Genomic DNA, 25,579 nt, shown 5'->3' on the forward strand with positions numbered 1-25,579 from the left:
GAACTGAGTACATCTTCCATAAACATTCGGCCCTTAAGTCTGATTAACTGTATCTATCTTATGATTTGGTTCTTGTTTTATTATATTAAGTAAACGTTTGTATAATAGTCCCAGTTATACATACTCAGATGTGCATCCCAATTCGATTCAAGTACCAGCTCCTATATATATATAAAGCTATATGTAGTACTATTATTTTCAATAATAATAAATATTAAAATGACTGATTAAATGTTACGGACGGGTGACAATGCGAACAGGACATCATAGCGATAAATGACACTCATAAAGTCATCTAGATAAAGATAGGTAAAAACTCATCAACCGTGACTTCTCACATCCGACGCATATTTACAACACGGAGAAAATTTAGTATTTCTGGGATGTTATTATTAATTCAAAATGTATAATATGATTCGGCACGGATTAAAATTATCAATTTGTTAACCATACAACCACAAAAGGAACGGAATTAAGAAACGAAATATGTTGGTTTAAAATTTTCTTCATTTTTTTAATGCATTGTAACAGGACTATATATCCATTTTCACCTGTTGATTTTAATACAATTTGCGGTAGATGTGTTGATATGGAATTGTGCAGATATATAAATTATAAAATTGAAGTGATTCATCAAATGGAAAGAGTAACATGCATAAATGAAAGTTTGATCGGATTTTGATTAGCTATCTTTTTAGACTAAGTCTGTATATTAAGCGCGTTATAAGTAACACGCTTTCTTGGACTTACGCTCCAGCTAGAACGAGCTTACATTGTTAAAGTCTACTAAGTGCCTATCGTACATACAGTGTCAGTGAACTTTAATTTATTGTTTTCATTGAATCAAAGTGTCCAATATTCAATGTGGTTTTAGTACTTAAACCAGAAGAGTCCAGTTGATAAGACGATCATTATTATACGGGGACACGAAACATTAAAAACTACTAGTCATATTTCAACTGCGTAAGGAATTTGTAATAAATACCATGGTTTTATTATTATTATTATTGTACGGGTTTGACCATACTAACAATGATGAATCGGCCTTCCAATAGATAATTGTTATCATTGAGGATATGTTAAATATAATACCAATTCACACAACCAGGGAATTTATTACATATTTCATTTGAAATTTGATTATTCACATTAAAGGTCAGTGCTTGTTCTTACTGTGATAACGTGAATTTAAGTCGACAAAGTGATATGTTTTTATAAATGAGCGTAACGGTGTTGCTTCACTTAGTTAACTCTAAATTGGATTCAGATGGTATGGTGATGAAGAAAATCATTTAACGGTTGGATTAAAATCTTTCATATTTATTGATTTCATGGGAAAAGCCATTTCATAAAACTTTATTTATATACATACTTGAATCATTAATAAAACGACGTTGTGAATTTAAAAAAACATACATGTAAGTGAGTTTTAAAATGGAAGTACCACAAAAGTCAAGACTATACCGAAGAATTTCTGATGCTGGAATTACTGCAGTGTTAACAGTTGGAGAACGGAATAGAGTACGATCAGGGACATTAGGGGCACTGCCTGGCTCTCGGAGGCTAATTATGGCACCTACTTGGAGCAGTCTGACAAAGGTACGTTAGACCACAGGGCGGATTTAGAACTTTCTTTGAAGGGGACGACCCTCTGTCTGACCTATCCAGTTATGCTTCAATGATTCCCTGTCTGATAATTAACCAATTTTTTCCAACAAAAGGGCGCGTCTGGATCCACCTATGGACCAGTACTTGACCTTGATTGTTGAAGAGGGACTTCGGTTCAACTAATGGGTAAAAGTCTTTTGTTTCTATTTGGCAAGCGTGATGGTCTTTTTATATTTATAGATTGGCACGTGTTTAGTGACGCTGCATCATTGGTATTCGTGTTTTGAAGTTTTCTCTATTTGCTTTTTTTCTGTAATATATTGAGCATATTTCCTACTATACATGGTGCAATATTATTAAAAACAACGTGGCTGGTGTTTGCATAAACTGTTGAAGTTAGACGTATTTGTTATAAAATTCTTTCTAGGTATATGTAAAAATGGATTGTTATACCATTTTTCACTTTTTAAATTGGTTTCTGTATTATAAATATTTTGCGGTTGTTTTCTTGACTTATATTTTGTTCAGAAATAAAGTTAATAGCGTTGGTTACGCTCTGATAATTTTCTTTGCAGTTTGCAAATGCTTGTGGTATATAAAACATAGATTGCGGTTTATATATGTGTTTCTCGTTTTTTAGAAAGACTAAACCATTGGTTTTCCTGTTTGGATTGTTTTACACTTGTTATTTTGGGGCCTTTTATAGCTTGCTGTTCGGTGAGAGCCAATGCTCCGTGATGAAGGCCATACTTCGACCTAAAATCAGTGTAATGATTTGCTTTTTACAAATTGTGACTTGGATGGAGAGCTTTCTCATTGGCACTCATACCACATCTTCCTTTATCTTTAGGTGCCCAGAATTAGTTTCGGTTGAAATATACAAGAGTACTTTTACTTAGTACTTTTTTATGACGGCTGCCTCAGGGCGTTTAGTATGGTATTTTTTCATGATTATAATCAATATAGCATTATGCAAACTGATTGCTTTTTTCGTTTAACATTCATTGAAGATTAAACTTAAATGGCTTCTGTGAGGTATACGTGTATTCCTCAAAAGAGCAAATAAAATACCTTGACTTATTTACCCTGTGAGGTTTTGATCTTTACTTAGCTATTTGATGAAGGATGTATTTGTTTGAAGAAAATTTAATTATCTACCTATTCAAGTATACTGACATGCAATAAATATTAAATAGCTGCTTATTAAAATTCCATGAAATAAATCTTTCCAAAATTCTCATACGTAAAGGTGCTCGATTTACATGTACATGTATGACTTAAATAATATATAAGTAATAAAAGTTGCACTTGATGTGTAAATGTCATTTGAATTTAAATTTTAAATTAATATATGAAATAAGAGACCTAGATTCTAGGGACAAGTATTTCAAACAAACAATTGAACTTTGCCTCACTGCAGGATTTCGTTGTTTATAAGAGATATTAGCCCACGTAAGCAGAACCTGTCGAATGATAAATTACAGAGTTTATGTCTTAAACTTGAAAATCAATTGATTTATTAATCAAACTCTACCATTTATTCCATCGACTATACATGTAATCTCAATTGACTGATCGTGCATGTAATCTAGGGGACAGAGAGAAAAGGAAACGTGTTTTTCTCCATCTTCGTACTTTTTTACTTTCAACTATTTGATTCGAGCGTCACTGGTGAGTCTTTTGGCGTACACAAAATTAATCCTTTATGGTATCTCTGATGACTTTATTGAACAAACTGATCCAATATGTCAGTGTATCCTATATTATACCATCAAGATTTGGGACGGAATTTCACAATCTCCTGATAACGTTCACAGAGGGGAAAATGTGTTCATGCTTGCTCTCATCTGATGATTTTATTCTGTTGTCATTAGGCATAGTATGTCGATTATGTCATTAGGCATAGTATGTCGATTATGGCTTATCAAGGCTTTAAAATACAACCTCCTTGGTTACATATACTGATTTTAAAGATGTTTTAGTATTTCAACCATTTTTGCTTCAAGAATGTCATGCAAAAATAATAAATGAATGAAAACCTGTAATCTAACATTATAAAAGATGCTCTGTGAATATTGCTTAGCACCATGCTAGATAAATGAAGAATCGCCAGTAACCTATACCCCTGCATATATGCACTGCAGTCTGCATACATAATATATGTGTTTTAAAATGTCAATGTAAATATTTAACGTAGTACTGACCCAAGACCTATAGTACATATTCATAATGGCACTATTGAATAACACCTCTTTGTCATATTGTTTTAATTGTATGCTAAATAAGAACACTGGAGGTAATAAAAATGTCTATTTGTATTGCAGTGAAATTATATTAAGCGGGATATAATTTGATTTATGTTGGAACAGCACACATGACCTTAACTTCACTCTCCCCCGGGCAACATGTTGCCTTTGTTGTAGGTTGATGAATTCAAATTAGTCAGAGAATGCACAGATTTCACATATATTTACAAATTTGCCTTCATCTCCCTACAAATTATTTCTTATGACTAATTATTTCAAAAGGTATGCAATGATAGAGAACATAAATTTAACCAAACAATTTGAAAGAAACATGTAAACATATAATTTTAAATTCCGGAAATTCGACCCTTTTGCATTTTTTAAAACTTTTTGTATTTTTCAGTGGTCAGTCCAAGTTAATTGCGATTTCTTGCCGATTTTGGTCATCTTAATGGACAAATAGTCTTTATGTTGCGATGTTACGCTATTGTATCAGATAAGGGTGAAGGTTGGTACCTATTTAAACGTTTAAACCGACTGCATTTGTTTGCATCTGTCCTAAGTCATGAATCTGATGTTCAGTAGTAGTTGTTTGTTGGTGTGCTTCATAAGTATTTTTCGTTTATCGTTTTTTATATAGATTAGACCGTTCGTTTTCCCGTTCCAATGGTTTTACACTAGTCATTTTTTGAGAGCCCTTTATAAAATGTAGATGGCTGTTTGGTGTGAACCAAGGTCGCGTGTTGAAGGCTGTACTTTGACCTATAATGGTTTATTTTTACAAATTGTGACTTGGATGGAGTGTTGTCTCATTGGCACTCATACCACATTTTCTTATATCTATGTAATTTAAATTCCGGAAATTCGACCCTTTTTTCATTTTATTAAACTGTTTGTATTTTTTCAGTGGTCAGTCCAAGTTAACTGTGATTTCTTGTCGGTTTTGGTCAGTTTATTGTCAAATAGTCTTTATACTCCTACGAATTGTTTACTTGGTCTTGTTAATGTCTAAATTATTATCCATATGTCACACGCCATCGTTACACGTTGATGACTATTTTATATCTAGCACAATAAATGTCCTTTTATGTAGTATGCAAATGACCTGAAAGAGGCCAAATTTAATTCTCGTAAATTATGGAAAGAATTCTTTTCATCTCTGGTATTCCTAATATATGAATTCATAAAAAAGTTTTAGTAAGGTTGAAAAGCGAAATATTTGTCGATTTGGCTATTTAGGGGTTAATCTTAAAATGATTGAATCAACCATTAACTTCAACAAGGTCTACAAAAGAAAACATGCCATGTTTATCTGCATGTAACATCATGAAGACCTGATAGTCGACATTTATGGGGCCTAATATTCGATGGCGATTGATTTTTGACATTTAATGGAATTGCAGGCGTTATACATGCTACAATATTAAATATAAAATTGTTGACTTGTATAAAACCGGACTTTGGTCAACACATGTGACATTTCGGATAGGTATGTTCTAACTACACAGTAAGTTGATATCATTTTGTATCTTCAAACATTAAAGCATACCATAAGTTTGACTGCAAAGCGAGTCAATTTTTTTAATGAAATGCTATATCAATCTGTTTTTCGCATTTCTTAAGAATATGATTGATTTTAATACGGCCTGATAATTGATAAGTTATGAGTAAAAAGCACCGAATGTGTAACTGTTGCTTTCGACGTACACTCTTGGTTGTGGTCAAAAAGACAAAAATTTGTTTATTCATGGAAGGTTTTATGTTGAACTCTAGAGGGGCATCTGAATAAGGGATAGCAAATCTGGTATATGATTAAAGCAGGATGATGGCACAACATCTTTAATTGAGAAAGAATACATGCAAGATCTTTCTATTCTTTGCAATTTCCTGAGGTAGGAGTAAATGTTGAGAAACTTATTGGCGCATGTCAAGTTAGAGCTTTTAAGAAACTGTTAACCATAGTGTTATTTGAAAATATAAACCCATTTAAATTTGTTGCATCTTTGCTCAGATCTTTATAGTGTAACCCTGAATTGCATGTTTAGATAATTTATGCGCATATCTTAAAAGTGACCTGTTACGGAAACTAGGGTGCATTGAAAGTTAAACGGATAAGTTTCAAAGAAAGAGGCGATTGTAATCTCCTATTTCGATATAAATATATACTAGAACACACCCGCGAAATCGCGGGCATTCAGAGCGTAGTTTAAAGTATGTAAAGTGTTGTTGGATGAATTTTGTAAAATATTGAATGACTGGAGAATTTCAGCAAAAGTATCATAAGTCATATATAGGTTATTTGGGACAGGAAAATGCTTTTTTTTTTTTATCCCTCCTCCTTTATTTCGAAAATTCCCAATTTTTGGTTTTCTATCAATTTCAATATGAACATAGTTTTCATTTAGTATGTTATGAACATTTAAGTAAGGAGCCTGTAATTCAGTGGTTGTCGTTTGTTTATGTGTTACATATTTGTATTTCTTCACTTTTTGTACATAAATAAGGCCGCTAGTTTTCTGGTTTGAATTGTTTTACATTGTCAGTTCGGGGCCTTTTGAAGCTGAGTATGCGGTATGGGCTTTGCTCGTTGTTGAAGGTCGTACGGTGACCTGTAGTTGTTAATTTCTGTGTCATATTGGTCTCTTGTGGAGAGTTGTCTCAACATGGCAATCATACCACATCTTCTTTTTTTTGTAATCAATGAATTTTGTAAGATTTAATGACTGGAGAATTTCAGAAAAGGTATCAAAAGTTCACATGAATATTTTTAGCGCTTATCTGTATATTATGAACATTCATTACTATATAAATATAGTGTTTTTACTTTCAATTCTAAGTTTACTAATCGATCCATGGTGGTCATTGATATAGTATACAGACCCTCTCTATTTAATAAACTCTGTGACCGCCGTGGATAGTAAACTTGAAAATGATAGCAGATAGAATTCTGAAAATACACTTTATTCTTTGTATATTGTATATGTATGTTGAAAGTATACAGAAAAACGCAAACCGGAAGTCTAATCTGACTTAAAATTTTGTCCAATGACGGGACAATATCCGGATGCCTTTTTTCTCGTTTTTCTCCCAAAATAACTCAATCTGAATAATCATATGAATGGATGACAAATGCGACTATGCACTGTACCTATAGGACACAGAGGCGTGTTGATCAATTTATTGTGGAAAGGAGAGAAGCGACACCAAAAATGAGGTCTTCTCGTTTAATAGTATAGATGACATTGTACCAAATAAACGTAACATTGGATTTTCTGATACAAAAATTACCTATTTCTATTGATATCTGATTTCATACTTTCACTTGAAATATTCCATCGCGACATGCTAAAGAGTTCAAATTAAACATGATACTTTTGATGGGTTTTCTTGAATTGAAAGTTTACGATTTATAATATATGTAATTGTTAAATCTATTACGACCATAAATGCCAACTTGATGTCTCCTACAGTGACATATAAAGGACTTTTTTACCATTTAAAAGTCAAGCTGTTCAATCCTAAATAAATGAGTTTTTTGGTTTGAATGTTGTCAAAAGTTGCGGTTATTTTTGTATTTTTGGTGAGCTTTATACGGCGCTAAAAATATATCCATAGACGATTTGTTAGTTCCTAAAGCAAAAATAGACAAATTGTCGCATTGAAATCTGTTTACATCTCTTTTGTACTCCGAGTAATGCTTAAATTTCTTTCACTAATTAATTAAGTTATTAGTGAAAGAAAATTGTAGGTTCTGCTTCTAGTTACTCGAACAATTCAGTGACCTTTCGAGGAGTTGATAATAGTGGCTCGATTAATCGAGCTTGTATGTTGTTGATACTAAATTAACACAAGTAGAAACTATTTTTCGCCTCTGGTAATCTATTATTTAGTATAAAAATCTACATTAAGTAATGGTTAGATCATAGCTTTATTTATATATAACTTGACATTTGTTATACACCCAATGGCAATTTGACCTTTTAATGTGTGTTCTGGTCAACTAATTATATTAATGATAATATATTCGTGTATTAACGGACGGGGAACACACATTAATGCGTCCTTTTTATGGACAAAATTATGAGATACCATGAAGAAAACCCATGCAGAACATTCAAATGTATAAAAGAGAGGCGAATGATACCAGAGGGACAGTCAAACTCGTAGATCGAAAATAAACTGACAACGCCATGGCTAAAAAAGAAAAAGACAAACAGACAAACAATAGTACATAGACATAACATAGAAAACTAAAGACTAAGCAGAACCCCACCAATAACTTAAACTGACCCCCAGTTGTGTTCACTTATCGCTGCACTGGAACGGCGGACCAGTTCACCAATAACTGGCGGGTGGGGGGGGGGGGTGATCACATAAATCTGGAGAATTTGATAAACGGGTATTATAAAACGCCTCACTTTGCACAGGAAAGAATAAGAGAGCTTTGCATTTTGCGCTTTATGAAATTCAGTGTTTGATATGCTAGTTTAAAGCATCCAGGCTTTTAATAACAAATATTTTGTTTCACTAGCTACATAACTTGGATTTTCACACAAAGAGTCATTAAAACTATACTACTTGACTCAGAATATACGCCTTTTGTGCATGTTTAATGCCGTAACTATTTGAAGTTTCTTTGTACTTAATATAAAATACAGAGTGAACCTTTGAAACATAAGTTAATCATTTCAAATAGAGTTACAAGTACAAAACACTTAAAATCAAATAAGTTTGGACATCTTCAAAACCACATCTCTCATTCAATGTCAACCTAAATCCTATAAGCTTATTTTCTACTTTACCATTACAGTAGATTTTTTTAAGCTGTGCATCAAATTGAGCACGTGTGGGCGCTTCTGTCTTTGTTTTTTTTTTTTTTTTTTTTTTGTGGTTTTATTTTGTTTTGCTTTGTTTATTGTTTGGTATCATACATTGAATTTATAAAAATGATAAATACAGATATTCGTTCTCCCGGTTGGTCATCAATCTCTCGTGTTTATGCTTGTTTATACAAATTTGTCATGAACATAATCCGTATGTTATTATATGCGTAAAAATATCTTTCTCAAAACCATTTATTTGCTGCTAAAAGAAATAAAGATTCTTCAATTTTGAACCAACCTCTAGCAAAATACATCATTTATTTCTAATTAAGTAAATGACGTTTAGTTCATGCTTTATCTTCCCAGTTAAGATGGCTAAGCTTCAAACTATAGGCGAATGAAACGAATAAACCCTATGTTGTGCTTGATAAAGTAATGGTACTTGTTCAAATCATTCAGGAACGATTTATAGAATTAAATTGTTATTAAAAAGTCGAAGGTTCTTGGCCTTTCGAAATACTTTTCTATTGTTAACCTGCACATAATCTGTAAAACTGTTTAAATAAAGGCCAGATGAAAGATTTTTGTATTTGGTTTGAGCCGGTTAAATTGGTAGTTTGTTTGTAAAACAGAACATGGTTATCATGAAAAGCGATTCTGAAATGACTTTATATCGTCTGTGTATTATATAAACGCTGCTTGGAATTTGAGGTTAACCTTGCTGGATAGTGCAATGAATTTATTAAAAAAAAAAACACGCTTGCTTTAATAATATAGTAAATCCATATCTGTGGCCTTATAATGCTTATAAAAACGTGTAAATCGTTATATTTATACATGCAACAATGCACCACACAACTGGTTATTAATTTCCAACGACATATTGTATGGATTTTATTATAAAATGAGCAGGAGATCCAATTCAAAATGGAAAATATTGAAAAGATTCAACTGTTTACAGGTAAATTTACATCATTTTGCATTATGTGATTTTAATTATGGATATTAACGCATAAAATTTGAATTAATATAAAACCAAATGCAACTATGAAGTTAGGAATTGTATATTCTTGGTGTTGAGAATGAGGGTGGCAATCTACGTTTACATGTTAAACCTAGACAAAAACTATTTACAAACTCTGGTGGGGTCTTTTGTAAGGCGACATGCTGCAAGTATAGGCTATTTTTAATTTACATTCATGCCCCAATTTTGTGGTAGACCCGAAAGAACTAACGTATTAAATGAATTTTTAACAGTTTTTTTTTCCTTTTTGACCGAACCCCTTATGATTTTACCCGACCTTTTGTCAATCTCTTAATATATTATACATCATAGATAGCAGAAACAAACACTATAGGGTGCGATCGAGACCTTAATGTAAATAAAAATCAATCACTAAAATACCTGATCATTAAATATTTGTTGAACATACATAAATAATGCTGAACAACCCTTCATTACAATCTGTAAGACGTTTTAATGATAGGGTTTAAGTGTTTTATTAACAGAAAATTGCATAGTAAACTTTTAGTTCAATTATATTACAAAACCTCACGTCTCTACGTAATTCGCTGGAGTTGTAGAGACTTCGCTATCACGTCATCACAATCTGTGGTTCAACCAGATTTGTTTATATTTTTGAAATAGGAGCATTGATAAATTCAATCAATTCGCAGGTAGGTTCATTTGATTTGTTGTTTTACAAGGGAATCGTTTCCGCTACTTGGTTATAGTGAATTTCTATATTTTATTTTTGCAGTAAGTTTTTACTATTATATGTTGCTGATATATTATGATAAAGCAACACTTTGAATACAAAAAAAAAATATATATATTTTCATTTAGACTTTAAAATATTTAGTTGTTTTGCAATTGTTTTTTTTGTTTTTACTTATGCTGCTTATTTTGACAACGGGGAAGTTTTATTCTTCTTGTGATATATGTAAACTGCAAGTAGGCAATATTTAAATTTTAATTTTGAAGTCCTACGTACCTAGCATGTAAATTTTGCCATGAATCTGACTGTATTTGAACATCCATTCCACTTTTAAAATATCTTATATATGCTAGTTTTTAGTAACCTTTGTGTCTCTTTTCTTTCACAAAATGAATAATAATTTCTGACCTTATTTTATACATTAAAATCTCCAGCAGTGATTCATAAAAATAAGTTTAAATTTAACGTCAAGTGATATAATTTATTGGACATATTTAAAACTTCTATAATAAAATGAAGCTTGTTTAAACTTCTACATCATTTTGAATGACTTCAAAAGTCGAGCAAGTGTAAAATTGGTTTTAAATTACCGTATTTCCTTTTGACTTTGGTATAATGGTATTTATTATTATGTTGCCTCATCTACATATCTGTATTGGAAAAATGTATCTCTATCATCTTTTGATAGATAGTGGGATAGAAGAGCAAGTGCTGCAGAGATAAAACATCCGTCTTTATGTCTTTACCAGGTCGTTACAACCCTGAAGTAATGTTCATAGTAGGAATTATTGATAAGAATTACAGTTTTTGCTGCATTGCAAACAGTTATTTCTATATTTTAGAACAAATACACAATGTGTTCAAATCAAGGTCACTAAAAAAAGGAGGGATGATACAAATATTATTTTGTTAAGACTACGAATGTTTTCCATTTTTTTATGCATTGAAAACAGTTGTTTGTATTAAATATATTAAAACCAATGCACAATATGTTTTTGTTTAAATCAAGGTCACTCAAAATAGGGGGAGGGATGGGGATACAATCATAATTAAACTTTTCAAAGAATAGAGAACCAATGTCTTTATATTTGTATACTTTTTTTTTAATTTTTTTTTTTTTACTTATTTTGAACATTGAATGGATTGGAAATAACACAAAGGCGGCTGTTATGATATGCCCTTAAATGGAATTCAGAATATGTAAATGTCAAAAGAAGAAGCCAAAATCTAGAAATGAATTCATAAAAAATAAAACGATACCAGATTTAAACATGCAACCATGTAAACGGATTTAAAAGGACAATAGCAGACCGATACATTTGTACTTATAAACGCAATATATCAGGTAAACACGGTTGCACATTTAACATGTTTAAATTGAAATTATTATGACAATGCCAGGCAACACTCGTGCACATTTAAACTGAAATTATTATGACAATGCCAGGCAGAGACTTGTGCATATATAAACAAACAGAAGTTATTATGACAATGCTAGGCAGAGATATATGAACACGTTTGAACTGAAAAAAATATTACAATACATAGCAGAGCAATGCTATAATCAAAAGATTAACATAGACATTTTTTTATTTATTCACTCAATAATCAAAAGTTGAAATACGTTTGATTATCTCGGTGTATCCTGAATTGTAAATCTTTAGTATCTTTGATCTTGTTACTGGATCTTTTCGGTAAATTGTAGATAAAAAAAGTCTACATTGTATATATTGAAGACCATTAAAACGTACTTTTGTCCTAAATACAGGCTTTTGTTTCTTTTCTTTTTTTATTTTCATGTATATATTTTGACCTAGAATGCCATGATAGACATGTTTACTAATAAATTAATGTAAACATGTCAAAGGCACACATTATATATGTTTCTGGTATGAAAACTATGTGTTATTGGCCATGTTGACCGTTGTACAGTTCATATTTTGTAGTAAAAAAAAGTACGCCATTGCATGTAATGGAACTTTATAAACGTAGCTCAGCTTTACCATTTGGTTCAATCATTTCAGAACCTTATTTTTAATTTTTACTTAATCTGCGATATAATGCAGCTTCCGTTTGATTAAATGTTTACGAGATGATATAAAGTAAACATTATTTTGAATTTGTAATTAAAAGTTTATGATTTTGAGATTTTTTTTCTATGAAATATGTTAACAATCAAAATCTTGATTACATTAAAACTTTATAATTTTAAGATTTTTTCCCTATGAAATATTTTACCTAAAAAAATATTGAATACAGACTTTCAACATTTATATTATCACATTTCATTCTCGTTAACCTTACCGATTTACTGTTTTAGCTAAGTTCCATGAAAGATCAATTAAAACCACTCGATGTTTGTTCTCGCTGATGATCTAATTTTAAACCCATTTAATAGTTAATCTAATCTATTTTTTCTTACGACCACCCTCATAAATAAAACACTTGCAGATGTAACTGTTCATACTCTATTTATATTTTGAGATTTTGTTATGTATCGGTTCCCATTAAATAGTCGGGAGAGGAACGTTTGTGTTTAATCTTGAATGGGTAATTAGCTAAACCGCAGTGATGTAAAACGTGAAAAAGACATTATCAAAACAGCCTCTGTTGTAAATATTTATAAATTTCACAAATTTACAAAAAAAAATGTATTATTTGCCACCATTAGTTTGCAACACAAAATACTTCATGTTAGAGATCTCCCAGGCCGGGGGGGGGGGGGGGGGGGGGTATTTTTGTTATTTCTGAATGTTTGTTTTTTTAGGGCGTATGTGACCTTGACGATCCACCGCGATAGTTCCTATTAAAATAATTCCCATCTTTGTCAGACTTGGGCTTCGTTCTGTTCTTTGGTCTTGTCGTTGTCTTTGTGACACATTCCCCGTTTCCATTCTATTTCATATGGAGTGATATAGAGCTAATCAAGAACATTACATACATATTGTTGATTTGACACCAGTCTCGTGTTGAGGACAGTACGATGACCTCTAGATGTCTTTCTTCTGGTTGCCTTGGTTCCTGGCTCAACTTGCGACGCGAAGATAGATTGAGCTGGGAAACCAGAATAAAGTCAGTCCCGTATGGATGCTGTCTCGTTGTCATATACCCCAAAAATCTTTGTTTATTCATATGTGCAAGTTGAACCAATACGCTTTATGTATTTTGGTTAGTATTGCAGACATTTACTGTACAATATGCCATGCCTTTTGAATGCATTTGACGGAACTTTCCATGTCGACTAAAATCTGAATTCGCACTGAGCATGCTGAGTGTGCATCTGTATCTGATAAACAAAGCAATGGACATGAGGTTTAAACGAGTTGCACTACAGACTGTACAGGACTTGGAATACTAACAAGATCGGTATTATATTCTCAAACATTTTCCTTAAAACAAATATGAAACACATGGCTGCTATTTTATATAAGGTATGACATTGACAAACTTGTTCAACGATATTGTAATTTACATTTAAATAAGACCATTGCATCACAATCTGCACCGAATATTTGAACAGTACAACTTGAATTACATATATAGTTTATCTATTTTTTTTTCCTAGAAGCGTAGGCGTTTACACAAAGTACAAAAGTTAATTTCAATAAATTCTCAATAGATTTGAAATATCTTTGTTGCATAGGGAAAATGGCTTTCTGTATAGGAAGGACATTTTTATCTCTATGTATTGTGACCTTGTTTAATTGGAACAATGTGTTATACATACATATGTATACATATTCTATTATAACAAGGTTAATGTGTTCCTTGTGTCATTGACAAATCAGTAGGCATTTTAACAAGAAAAAGAAACAATACACATATGTTTTTTTCTTCTAACAAGATATTTCCAAACATTTAATAAGATTAATGTTCATCATATAAGAATTTCGAATCGTAGATAGTAAACTGTTAGCTTCTATACGGTATTTGTAAACTGTTAGCTTCTATAGTATACGGTATTTACTGTTCAGTCTATTTGTCCTTCCATCCTTTTTTCGTAGTTTCTTGTACAGTTGTTTTTACTGTACGTCTGTCCATCCATCTTTTTATACTACAGTTGTTTTTACTGTACGTCTGTCCGTCCATCCTTTTATACTACAGTTGTTTTTGTCTGTACGCCTGATCGTCCATCCTTTTATACTACAGTTGTTTTTGTCTGTACGCCTGATCGTCCATCCTTTTATACTACAGTTGTTTTTGTCTGTATGCCTGATCGTCCATCCTTTTCTACAACAGTTATTTTTGTTCGTTTGTGTCTCCGTTCATCATTTTGTTCGTTTGTGTCTCCGTTCATCTTTTTCTTCTATTGTTGTTTTTGTCCGTACGTCTGTCTGTCAATCTTTTTGTATACTACAGTTGCCTAAAATTGAGAATGAAAATGAGGAATACGTCAAAGAGACAACAACTGGAACAAAGAACAGATAATAATGTCTGTCTTCAGGTTCAATTTATTTGTTTGTTTTGGGGGAAATTTGGTGATTGTGTACATGTACGTTATTACCGATTTATGAAATTGACCCTAGACAAGTTCAGTTCAGTAGAATCATGCCACGGTGAAAGATTTTAAACATTTTGACATAATTTATGTTTATATATTTATTGAAAACCAATATATATAATGCAGAGATCATGAGATTATTTTTGAAAGCTTGTACAAATATTTTTAACTCTATATCATCCCCATTAACCATACATTTCTTGAGATTTAATATTTGTTTAGATATTGTTATCAGCAGCAAGATATTTGGCACAACTTGTCGTCGTATTAATAAGCAAGAAAAAATAACGTTGCCTCTTTAACGTGTTAACCTGGGTGGAATAGATATTTCACCAAATCTGCTATTCTAGATGTACAATATCCCGAGTTCATTCATAAACTATGTTGTTCCATTATATAACAATTTGGATGAATGATGGAGACGCAGAGATTAAACGTATTTGCACTGATTATTTTTTTCATATTTTTCTTCGCTTTTTGTGCCTGATTTTCATTGGGTTTTTTGGGAGGGGGGTGGGGTGGGGGATGTATTGAGGGGGGAATGACATGATACAGATTGTCTAATTATTAATACACATTTCACTTCCAGTTTTGAAGATTTGTGAACTTCGATTATGTACACTTAGTTCGAGTTCTAGTATTGTCCATTTACATGGTTTGTTTTTTTAGAGTTATCCTGACTTTATACCAGGTTGATAACCTCAAATTATATACTAGAATGTTTGCTAACTTTCTTTATCCTTGGTGATTAGGTAATATCGCTTCACAATAATGAATTAAGACTACTAGCACATTCTATTTTGACAAAGATTCCATCATTCCTTCTTTTTTTAGAACATTCTCCTTTTTCATCCAATTAGATACGATGGAAAAGATACGATAGAATATTTTATTATTGTAAAAGTTCCAAACAATAGGATTGTTACTAAATAACAAAAAGGAATAATAAAAAATACAAACATGCAACATTGACAATAACAAATTGTTAACATGCACGCCTCCTCCAAAATTTTGAATGTAAATTATCATATTTAGAACAGAAATTAAGAAAGAAATGCTACCTGCCACCAATAAGGTTGTAATAAAGTTAAATGACCTATTTTGCTACCACTTTTATATACATTTGGTTATATATTAAGTTATTAAAAAGTGTCCTTGTCCGGGTAGCGAAGACGATCAATCATAGACAAGTAAAAAACATTCATATAAAATATATAATTTATTGTTGTCCTCAACATGCATGAAATCTTTGCCGTTGGAAGTTAAGCAACCAACCAATAACACAATTCATGGACGTCCTGAACATGCATATAATATATTTGCCGCTGGATGTTAAGCAACCAACCAATAACACAATTCATGGCCGTCCTGAACATGTATATAATATTTGCCGCTGGACGTTAAGCAACCAACCAATAACACAATTAATGGCCGTCCTGAACATGTATATAATATTTGCCGCTGGACGTTAAAAAACCAACCAATAACACAATTCATGGCCGTCCTGAACATGCATATAATATTTGCCGCTGGACGTTAAGCAACCAAATAACAACACAATTAATGCACAACTGTTATGTTTTTTTTCATCATTATATATTTCACTTGTGCCAATAGCGATAAACATTATGTATATATCAATAGGTCATATTCGTCACAAGTAAAAATTGGGTTTCCTTCACTGAATAGGTTAATCTTTCACATAATGTAATCACTCTAAGACATAAGCCCGAATTTCCAGCTACTTTGTAGCTGTGGTCTTATCAGACATCATGCTGATGCCAATTACCCCAGACCATGCATCATGCTGGGTTTGTTAATCTTAATCCCCCAAATAACTGGTCACATACATATTATCATACTTAATATCATTTTCAGTACAGTTACAAATGTGTATAATTGATTCCTAGTGAATATTGATATAGAAATTGATTAATAAAGTCTGATCATGTGTAAAATCACAAAAATACTGAACTCCGAGGAAAATTAAAAAAGAAAGTCCCCAATCAAATGGCAAAAATTAAAAGTTCAAACACATCAAACAAATGGATAACAACTGAAAGTTATACATCAGAAGTTGAAATAAAAACAGAAAACTATTACAGTAATTCTATTGTTTTGAAGAAAAAAGGGGGATTGTCATCTGGAGGTTTAATTGATTTTTTTCGTTTTCTGGTAATCAAATTGATTTTTTTTTTAATAAAAATCAGTTCTTTTGACCACATTGATTTGGTGTCACAAACCTATGCTGTGTCAAATATTCAATCACAGTCCAAATTCAGAGCTGTTTTAAGCTTAAATGTTGTGTCCATACTTGCTCGACTTGCCCTCCCCCTTTTTAAAAACATCTGGAGTTTTTACTGTTAATTTCTAGCTGTGTAAAGTTAACTTAGAATTAAAGCAAGTGGCAAATAAAATTTAATTTCAGCATGTTTATTTTGATATAGTAAAGAAAAACGTGAATTTAATTGAAATTGATAGAAAACTAAGAAAAATACCAGATTTAGATAAAAGGGGGAGGGCTAAAAAAGTTGTCTTTTGACCAATATCTATGGCATAGACCAGATCATTTTTCGAAGTTAGGCTAATCGTTTATGGTAATTTTTTAATTTTCCTTGATTTCACATCAGTTTGAAAGAACTCAAAGTTATTTAAGTTTATTAAATATAGAAAAAAAAAGGTGAGGAACAAAATTATTTCATATATGTGTAAATGCAGGGAAAGTTGTCATTAACATCGCAATAAACTAAACATGCATATAATTATTTTTAATATATATTTTTTCTTTAGGATTTTTTTTTTCAAATTTATTGTTCAGAAATACAATGAAGCTAGGAGGAAAGACACAGAGAAATATAAATTTATAGCTTATCATTTTGTGATTTACATCTGGTTATAATAAAAAGTTAGATATAAATTATGTGGACACACTTTCTTAGTGGTTCACTAATTATAACCAGATGTAAATCACAAAATGATAAGCTATAAATTTATATTTCTCTGTGTCTTTCCTCCTAGCTTCATTGTATTTCTGAACAATAAATTTGAAAAAAAAAAATCCTAAAGAAAAAATATATATTAAAAATAATTATATGCATGTTTAGTTTATTGCGATGTTAATGACAACTTTCCCTGCATTTACACATATATGAAATAATTTTGTTCCTCACCTTTTTTTTTCTATATTTAATAAACTTAAATAACTTTGAGTTCTTTCAAACTGATGTGAAATCAAGGAAAATTAAAAAATTACCATAAACGATTAGCCTAACTTCGAAAAATGATCTGGTCTATGCCATAGATATTGGTCAAAAGACAACTTTTTTAGCCCTCCCCCTTTTATCTAAATCTGGTATTTTTCTTAGTTTTCTATCAATTTCAATTAAATTCACGTTTTTCTTTACTATATCAAAATAAACATGCTGAAATTAAATTTTATTTGCCACTTGCTTTAATTCTAAGTTAACTTTACACAGCTAGAAATTAACAGTAAAAACTCCAGATGTTTTTAAAAAGGGGGAGGGCAAGTCGAGCAAGTATGGACACAACATTTAAGCTTAAAACAGCTCTGAATTTGGACTGTGATTGAATATTTGACACAGCATAGGTTTGTGACACCAAATCAATGTGGTCAAAAGAACTGATTTTTATTAAAAAAAAAATCAATTTGATTACCAGAAAACGAAAAAAATCAATTAAACCTCCAGATGACAATCCCCCTTTTTTCTTCAAAACAATAGAATTACTGTAATAGTTTTCTGTTTTTATTTCAACTTCTGATGTATAACTTTCAGTTGTTATCCATTTGTTTGATGTGTTTGAACTTTTAATTTTTGCCATTTGATTGGGGACTTTCTTTTTTAATTTTCCTTGGAGTTCAGTATTTTTGTGATTTTACACATGATCAGACTTTATTAATCAATTTCTATATCAATATTCACTAGGAATCAATTATACACATTTGTAACTGTACTGAAAATGATATTAAGTATGATAATATGTATGTGACCAGTTATTTGGGGGATTAAGATTAACAAACCCAGCATGATGCATGGTCTGGGGTAATTGGCATCAGCATGATGTCTGATAAGACCACAGCTACAAAGTAGCTGGAAATTCGGGCTTATGTCTTAGAGTGTAATGGTTATAGAAGTGCCAGAAACCTCTTATGATTGCTAATTTTGATATCATAAAATCTACATGTTTCTTATTAATCATTACGTATGTAATGTTTTACAGAAAAGAATGTAGGAAAAACCTCAACCAAAGTAACGAAAAAAAAAAATTATTAGGCAAGCAAATAAAATTAAAACGTTCATAATACATGTATCTTTCAATAAAAAATCGTTATTCATTTTATCTACATTAACATGACTTATTAGATTTCTTTGATATAAAAGAAAACAAATATAACTATCGAAATGAAATAAACTTCCACACTGACATTCCAACAGCTGACAATAATTGCGTGGCACCAATTGCATGCCCATCATTCGTGTTTCATCTTGCTTTTATGTCTCGCCACGCTTTTGTAATATTCAGAAAACCTTATCATTAAATAAAGCGATGCTGTTGTATACTTTAACGTATATTGAATTAAAGATTAAAGTTCATTTTACTATAGATAAACTGATTGAAACTGTCATTTATAGTTTGTAGATTCTAGTCAAAGAATTAAGTATCTTGTTAGAGAGATTATAACGAGATTTTATGAGATTTTTACTGTCGTATTTTTCAACGCTTTGAGATTCGATATCTGATTATTAACTTGCCAGCATATATCCTTACATATATTGGATATTTGTCCATTGTCGTGTATTAAGCATTTTTTAATTAAATAGAGGAGTAAATTAAATCTGAAACCACAAACACAAGGTGGATTATATAACGTGTGTGCAGACTTCTATTTTGTAACTCTTGAGTCAATTTCAAAGAATAATATTTCGAATCAAGTACATTAAACAGTTATTTGTGAGACGCTTTGGGATTTGATATCTATACTTATGAACATGTCAGCATGTATATTCTTACTTATACATGTTATATTGGATACTTGTCCATTGTCGTGATTTTATAAAATCTGAAACCACAAAAAACAAGGTGGATTATATAACGTGTGTGCAGACTTCTATTTTTTTAACCTCTTGAGTCAACTCCTAAGGATTATATTATGAATAAAGGACATTATACAGTTATTTGTGAGACGGCTTAAGTTTTGTTTTTTTGTACTTACAGGGAGCAACCGGGCGAGAAGTAAGAAGATCACATTCATTTCACATAAAAGCACGTACTGACATGGCTGACATATATTGTCCAGATTCACCAGCATCTACTCGTAAACGACACAAACCATTAACAGTCAAGAAAATAACACCCAGTAGTCTCGGGAGTTGTCCAATATGTGGTGGCTTGGAAAGGAGATTAGTGAACGGTGAATGGATCAGGTAATTCATTTTGATGATATTATTGTTTTTAGGTCAATTTCAATTTTGACGATTTTCACCTTTGCTTTTCAGGAGTTATGGCCCTTCATCATGTTCATAGCTATAAAAATGACATCAAAATATTACATACCACATCATCATATTTCTTTATAATGTAGACATAGTTTGATGTCCCATTTTGATGACCTCTTGGTTATTGTTGGGTTCGAGGGGGAGTTGGACGTTATAATTATATACATACTGGCATTTCTGACGTCACGGTAACAGCAATGTTGACATATATTTTAGACATTATTTTAGTTTGATTTATTATTTATCGTGACATACTATTTACCTAAAAACACAAAATTCTTAACATATCTGTGTTCTCTTATAAGTCTCATTTAATGTCACTGACTTGGAGCATACATGTATTTTTAATTTATTATTTGAATTATTCGTATTGACAGGAAAGATGGGTGTTGGAGAAATTGTTCGTTCATAGACAGCGGAACAATTTCGTTTATCTTTATTTCAATACCTTTACATGGTCTATAAATATTGCAGAATTTATGTCGCCCCTCATTTCCTACTTTTGCTGTTTGTGGTACTGCACTAGAATACTTTTGGGGTTTTGTGTGTTCTTTTTATATTAAAGTAAATTGAGTCATTCCAACCAACAGCAACACTAACGAATAATCAAATAATAAGATATAAACATCAAATAGTGTCTTAGTGTGTATCTGATTTTTGCTTTTTAAGCATCATTAATTGAACTTTCGTTCTTCATTTCTTTATTTTGTATTATCTGTGATTGGGCGTACGTACTGTCTCAAGTGTCTTTTTTTCAAATTCAGGTTTCGCTTTGCATATTTCTTTATCATTTAGATGCCAGATATATCAGATCATTACTCTTACATGCATACAATAAATTACGCCTAAAATAACACGACCGGGTTAATCAGAAAAACCGTAGGCTAGCAGCAGGATTTCAAAAAACATACTAGATTGGTGATGTTTTGAATGAGTTCTGCATGGTTCTGACATGTATAGTATTACTACGCATCGAACAACGCATTTCATATATTTATATATATATATATAAAACTATTTGTGAATTTACAGATACTGGTATGCCTTAAAGGATGGAACACTTTTCTCCTTTTTAACTGAAGATGACACAGTAACAGTTGATATACAAGATCTCCATGGTTACAAAGTGTCATCTCTAATTGACCAGTTTAGAGGGAAAAGATTTGCAATAAAACTTGCCCACGAGGTTAGTACTCTTTTCGTTTGACTTAATCCTTACAAAAATGTTGGACTCTTGGTGTATCCATTTATAGTCATTCTAAACCTTTCGTGATGGAAAATTGTAAAACATTTATCGAGGTGAAAACTGCTGCAAGTGGAGTGATGTTCTAGATTTATCACATGCAATGTAAATATTCCCATTTCTCGTTGATTTTGAAGTGTCTCCATCATAACTTAGATATTTCTTATTTGTATGCTTTGATATTAAAGTATCGTCAACCTACTTAACATATTTAAACACATTAAATATTTTTAAGTTTATAATTGATGTTAAACTAAACTTACTTTTACTTAGTTAAGTGTTTAGACTCAAAGCAATTGAAAACATTGAACGGACCTCTGTGAACCTCTGAATACTGTGTGTTAAGATGTCCTTTAGAGTTTTGTGTATGGTTAGATTGCTTTTTATTTGACGCATATTACACATCTTATTCATCTTAATTCAAAATTTAACCATGTATTTTTTTTTCTGCGTGTACACTGTGATAGTAATGCAATACTACTGTCATCTTTTAATTTAGGAAGTCCCTTCTACATATTTATCCGCGGACAGCAGAGATGAAATGGAATTATGGGTAGAAAAACTTCAGTCAGCAACAGGACAACCACCTAGTGAGCATAGTCAAGCTGAAAGCAACAACGATAATCAAAATGGTAATTGTGTTATCTACCTAAAGAACAAATGATTGCATTGTTACCATCAAACTTTCAATACCGAATAGTTAGTGTTGGAAGTAAGAAGACATATACAGAAGAATATATGTTTGTTTTTTTCATTGTTACAGCATAATTCGTCATAGGTAAAATATAATGGTAACATGGTGGTTAACAGTGACGCAAAGAGTGCAAAACAAAGTAAAATAGGTGTTTCCGATTTGGCATCGTTCGTCTGATTATAAACAATGTACTTTATTTTCTGATTAATTATAGCAGTAATCTATTTAATCAGTTAAGTGCACGTTTTTGCCTAATTCTTAAGAAAAGCTTCAAATATATGAAATGTTTAAGAAAACAAACATTTTGTCACGTTTCTTCTACAAGTTTGATTGATGTAAAATTTTGATTGTTTTCCTACAAATAACATAGTTACATACATTTTGGTACATAGTAATTAAGGTTGAAGTGTATGCTGTTTTAATATCCTAAATCTCTTTTTGCATCCATTCAATCTACTGCAGCCTTAACATGTCAATACTTCTGAATTCTCAGATTGCAGTATTGTTCTCGGCACTTTAACATTATTTTTGTTCCCATCTAATATAACTATAGTCTTAACGTATCGATACGTCTGCATTCTCAGAATCCAGTAGTACTTGGCACTTTGTCACCCTGTTTGTCCCCATCTAATTTAACAACTGTCTTAATAAATCGTTGCTTTTGACTTCACTCTAAGATTCTAGTATTGTACTTGGCACTGCAACACCCTTTTTTGTCCCCATCTAATCTAACTATAGTCATAACATATCAATATTTCTAAATTCTCAGATTCCAGTATTGCATTTGGCACTTCAACACCTTTTGTCCCCGCATAATCTAACTATAGGCTTAATATATCGATACTTCTGAATTCTCAGATTCCAGGAAGTGCTTTGCACTTCAACACCATTTTTGTCCCCATCTGATCTTACTATATTCTTAACGTATCGATACGTCTGCATTCTAAGATTCCATTAGTACTTGGCACTTCCACTCTCAGATTCCAGCGTTGTACTTGGCACTGTATTACCCCTTTTTTGTTCCAACCTGATCTTACTATATTCTTAATATATCGATACGTCTGCATTCTAAGAAACCAGTAGTACTTGGCACTTCAACACCCATTTTGTCCCCATCTAATCTAACTACAGTCTTAATATGGCCCCTTAATATATCGTTACTTTTGAATTCCTCTCTCAGATTCCAGTATTGTACTTGGCACTTTAACACAATTACAGATCACTTTGTTATCATCCTGGTATCAGTTCGAATTATATTTGTTTACATTTGTACCAATCTTACTGATGTATATCCAGATGTAGTGTATTATTTATTTTACAATGATATTTTCAACAGATAATTATCAAGAAAAATGTCAGTCAGTCAAACAGAAATTACTTCAGGAAATGCTACGTCAAAAACGTGAACTTGAACTTAAACAAGCAGCCAGACAGAAGGTGTGTATAATGACGTCAAAATATATTTATTCAACTATACTTACCATGCGTCAAATGCGCATTTCAACAATGATTGACTTTATACTGATGATCGATGTGAAACATTTTGAAAAAAACAATAAACATATGAAAACGTGCAAGAGCTGATAAACAAAATAATTGTACCTAAATCCAGACAAAGATTACGGGTTTCTTTTGTCCAATTGTGACACTGTAAAAGTTGACACTGTTAATAATAACAAAGACATGCTATTCAAGTTTGCGTTCCATGTGTAGTTGACATCCTTATTAATATCAAGTGTTTCGAGAAGATTTATTATTAATTTTTGCATGGAAATCCACTTTTAGTCTTTATTGGTCTGGTTGTTGTCTCTTTGACACATTCCCCATTTCCATTCTCAATTTGATGCTTATCGGTAACCTAGCTGTTGTAATGTGTTTCAAATATTATACACAAATACTCAATACATCTCGAAATATAATGTCATTGTGTACCCTTAATTAGTGGGTTTCGATTCTATGACAGTTTGATAGAAACTATGGTATAATGTTCATACATTCTTTAGATTTCAAGAATTCCTGTATTGTCATTGATTTATTTATCGAATTGGATGCTTATATCAGAGGTACCGAAAAAGAAATTTCATCTTTCAACACTTTATATTATGCAAAATGGAATATTTCAATCAAGATTAAAAATGCTAAATTGTTTTCTTTAATTTCAAGCTATTGCATCAACAAGTTACTACATATAGACTAAAATATTCTTTTATCTTCATGAATTTGTCAGTTTTCGATTTATTTCATATATATCAGCATTTCACTGATTGGCTATCAATATAAGACATGGTAATGCGTTTCGATATCTCTGTTTGATAGACGTCAATTGAAATGATGAAGAGCATTTACGGGGATTGTTTTATTTGAAACAATATATCACTCGCTTCATTTCAACTCGCATGAATTAAGTTATGTTTCCACTGATATGGACAGCCTTTCACAACTTTTGGTGAATAGTACCTCACTAGATGCTTTCAAGCAGGGGTATTCCATAATCGCACAAGCACACTGTTTCTAACATGCACCTGTGAGTATATACTTGCCCCTTCGTTATCACGCATACATCGCCAATAGTTTTATATTACTAGTAAGAGAACTGCATTGTTTTGGAAAAGGAAAACAATATTAATCCAGCTTGACATTGTCTCTGTATATGTTTTTGTGTTTTGTTTAGAAATTTTAATTTTACTGAAAATGTCATATTTCAGAAGCATCATCAGAATTCTACTGACACTTCCGGTGGTTATGTACAGGATGACCAGCTGATATCTGACGTGGTACGGTTACGTCAAAGAAGAATGTCTACTCAAATTAAGGTACAAAAATAAATAACAATAACAAATCTGCAATGTTTGGTGGATGTTGTTTATTAACAGATAGTGTGATCTCCCCTTGTACGGACTTGTGCCGTCTTTCTCGCTGAATTGTTTGAATAAGACATGTTTTAAAGAGAGGCTTCTGAATAAGATGTCCCCGTCCTTTAACGTCCATCCTTTTTAACCGGATTTTTGTGACAAAAATGTCGGTTATTGATTTGGGGATGTACGGCGGGCGGGCGGGCGGGCGGGCGGGCGGGCGGGCGGTCGGTCGGGCGGGCGGGCGGGAATCAAATGTTGTCCGTGCATTAACTCATGAACCGTTCAACCAAAGCTTTTAAAATTTTAATATGTTGTTACTGACAACTAAATGAAGGTCAAGTTCAATAATGCGATTTTGACTTTTACCGTTCAGGA

The 25,579-nt window shown here is 31.8% G+C and overlaps 1 protein-coding gene across 7 annotated transcripts in view; it reads left to right on the top strand.

Annotated features, from left to right (window-relative positions):
* Positions 1-25,579, top strand: part of LOC143057152 (uncharacterized) — a 77,408-nt gene that overhangs the window by 47,729 nt on the left and 4,100 nt on the right. For 6 of the 7 annotated variants that reach the window (XM_076230393.1, XM_076230394.1, XM_076230397.1 and 3 more), the window contains 5 exons: positions 20,132-20,340; positions 21,445-21,598; positions 22,155-22,287; positions 23,686-23,786; positions 25,055-25,162. In XM_076230393.1, the coding sequence (XP_076086508.1) occupies positions 20,132-20,340; positions 21,445-21,598; positions 22,155-22,287; positions 23,686-23,786; positions 25,055-25,162 (705 nt within the window). Of the gene's footprint in view, positions 1-353; positions 1,600-20,131; positions 20,341-21,444; positions 21,599-22,154; positions 22,288-23,685; positions 23,787-25,054; positions 25,163-25,579 lie in introns of those variants that run through there. The other variant, XM_076230401.1, reaches the window with a different exon arrangement.

The sequence above is a fragment of the Mytilus galloprovincialis genome, chromosome 13 (genome assembly GCF_965363235.1).
Source record: "Mytilus galloprovincialis chromosome 13, xbMytGall1.hap1.1, whole genome shotgun sequence".
In the NCBI taxonomy this organism is placed as follows: domain Eukaryota; kingdom Metazoa; phylum Mollusca; class Bivalvia; order Mytilida; family Mytilidae; genus Mytilus; species Mytilus galloprovincialis.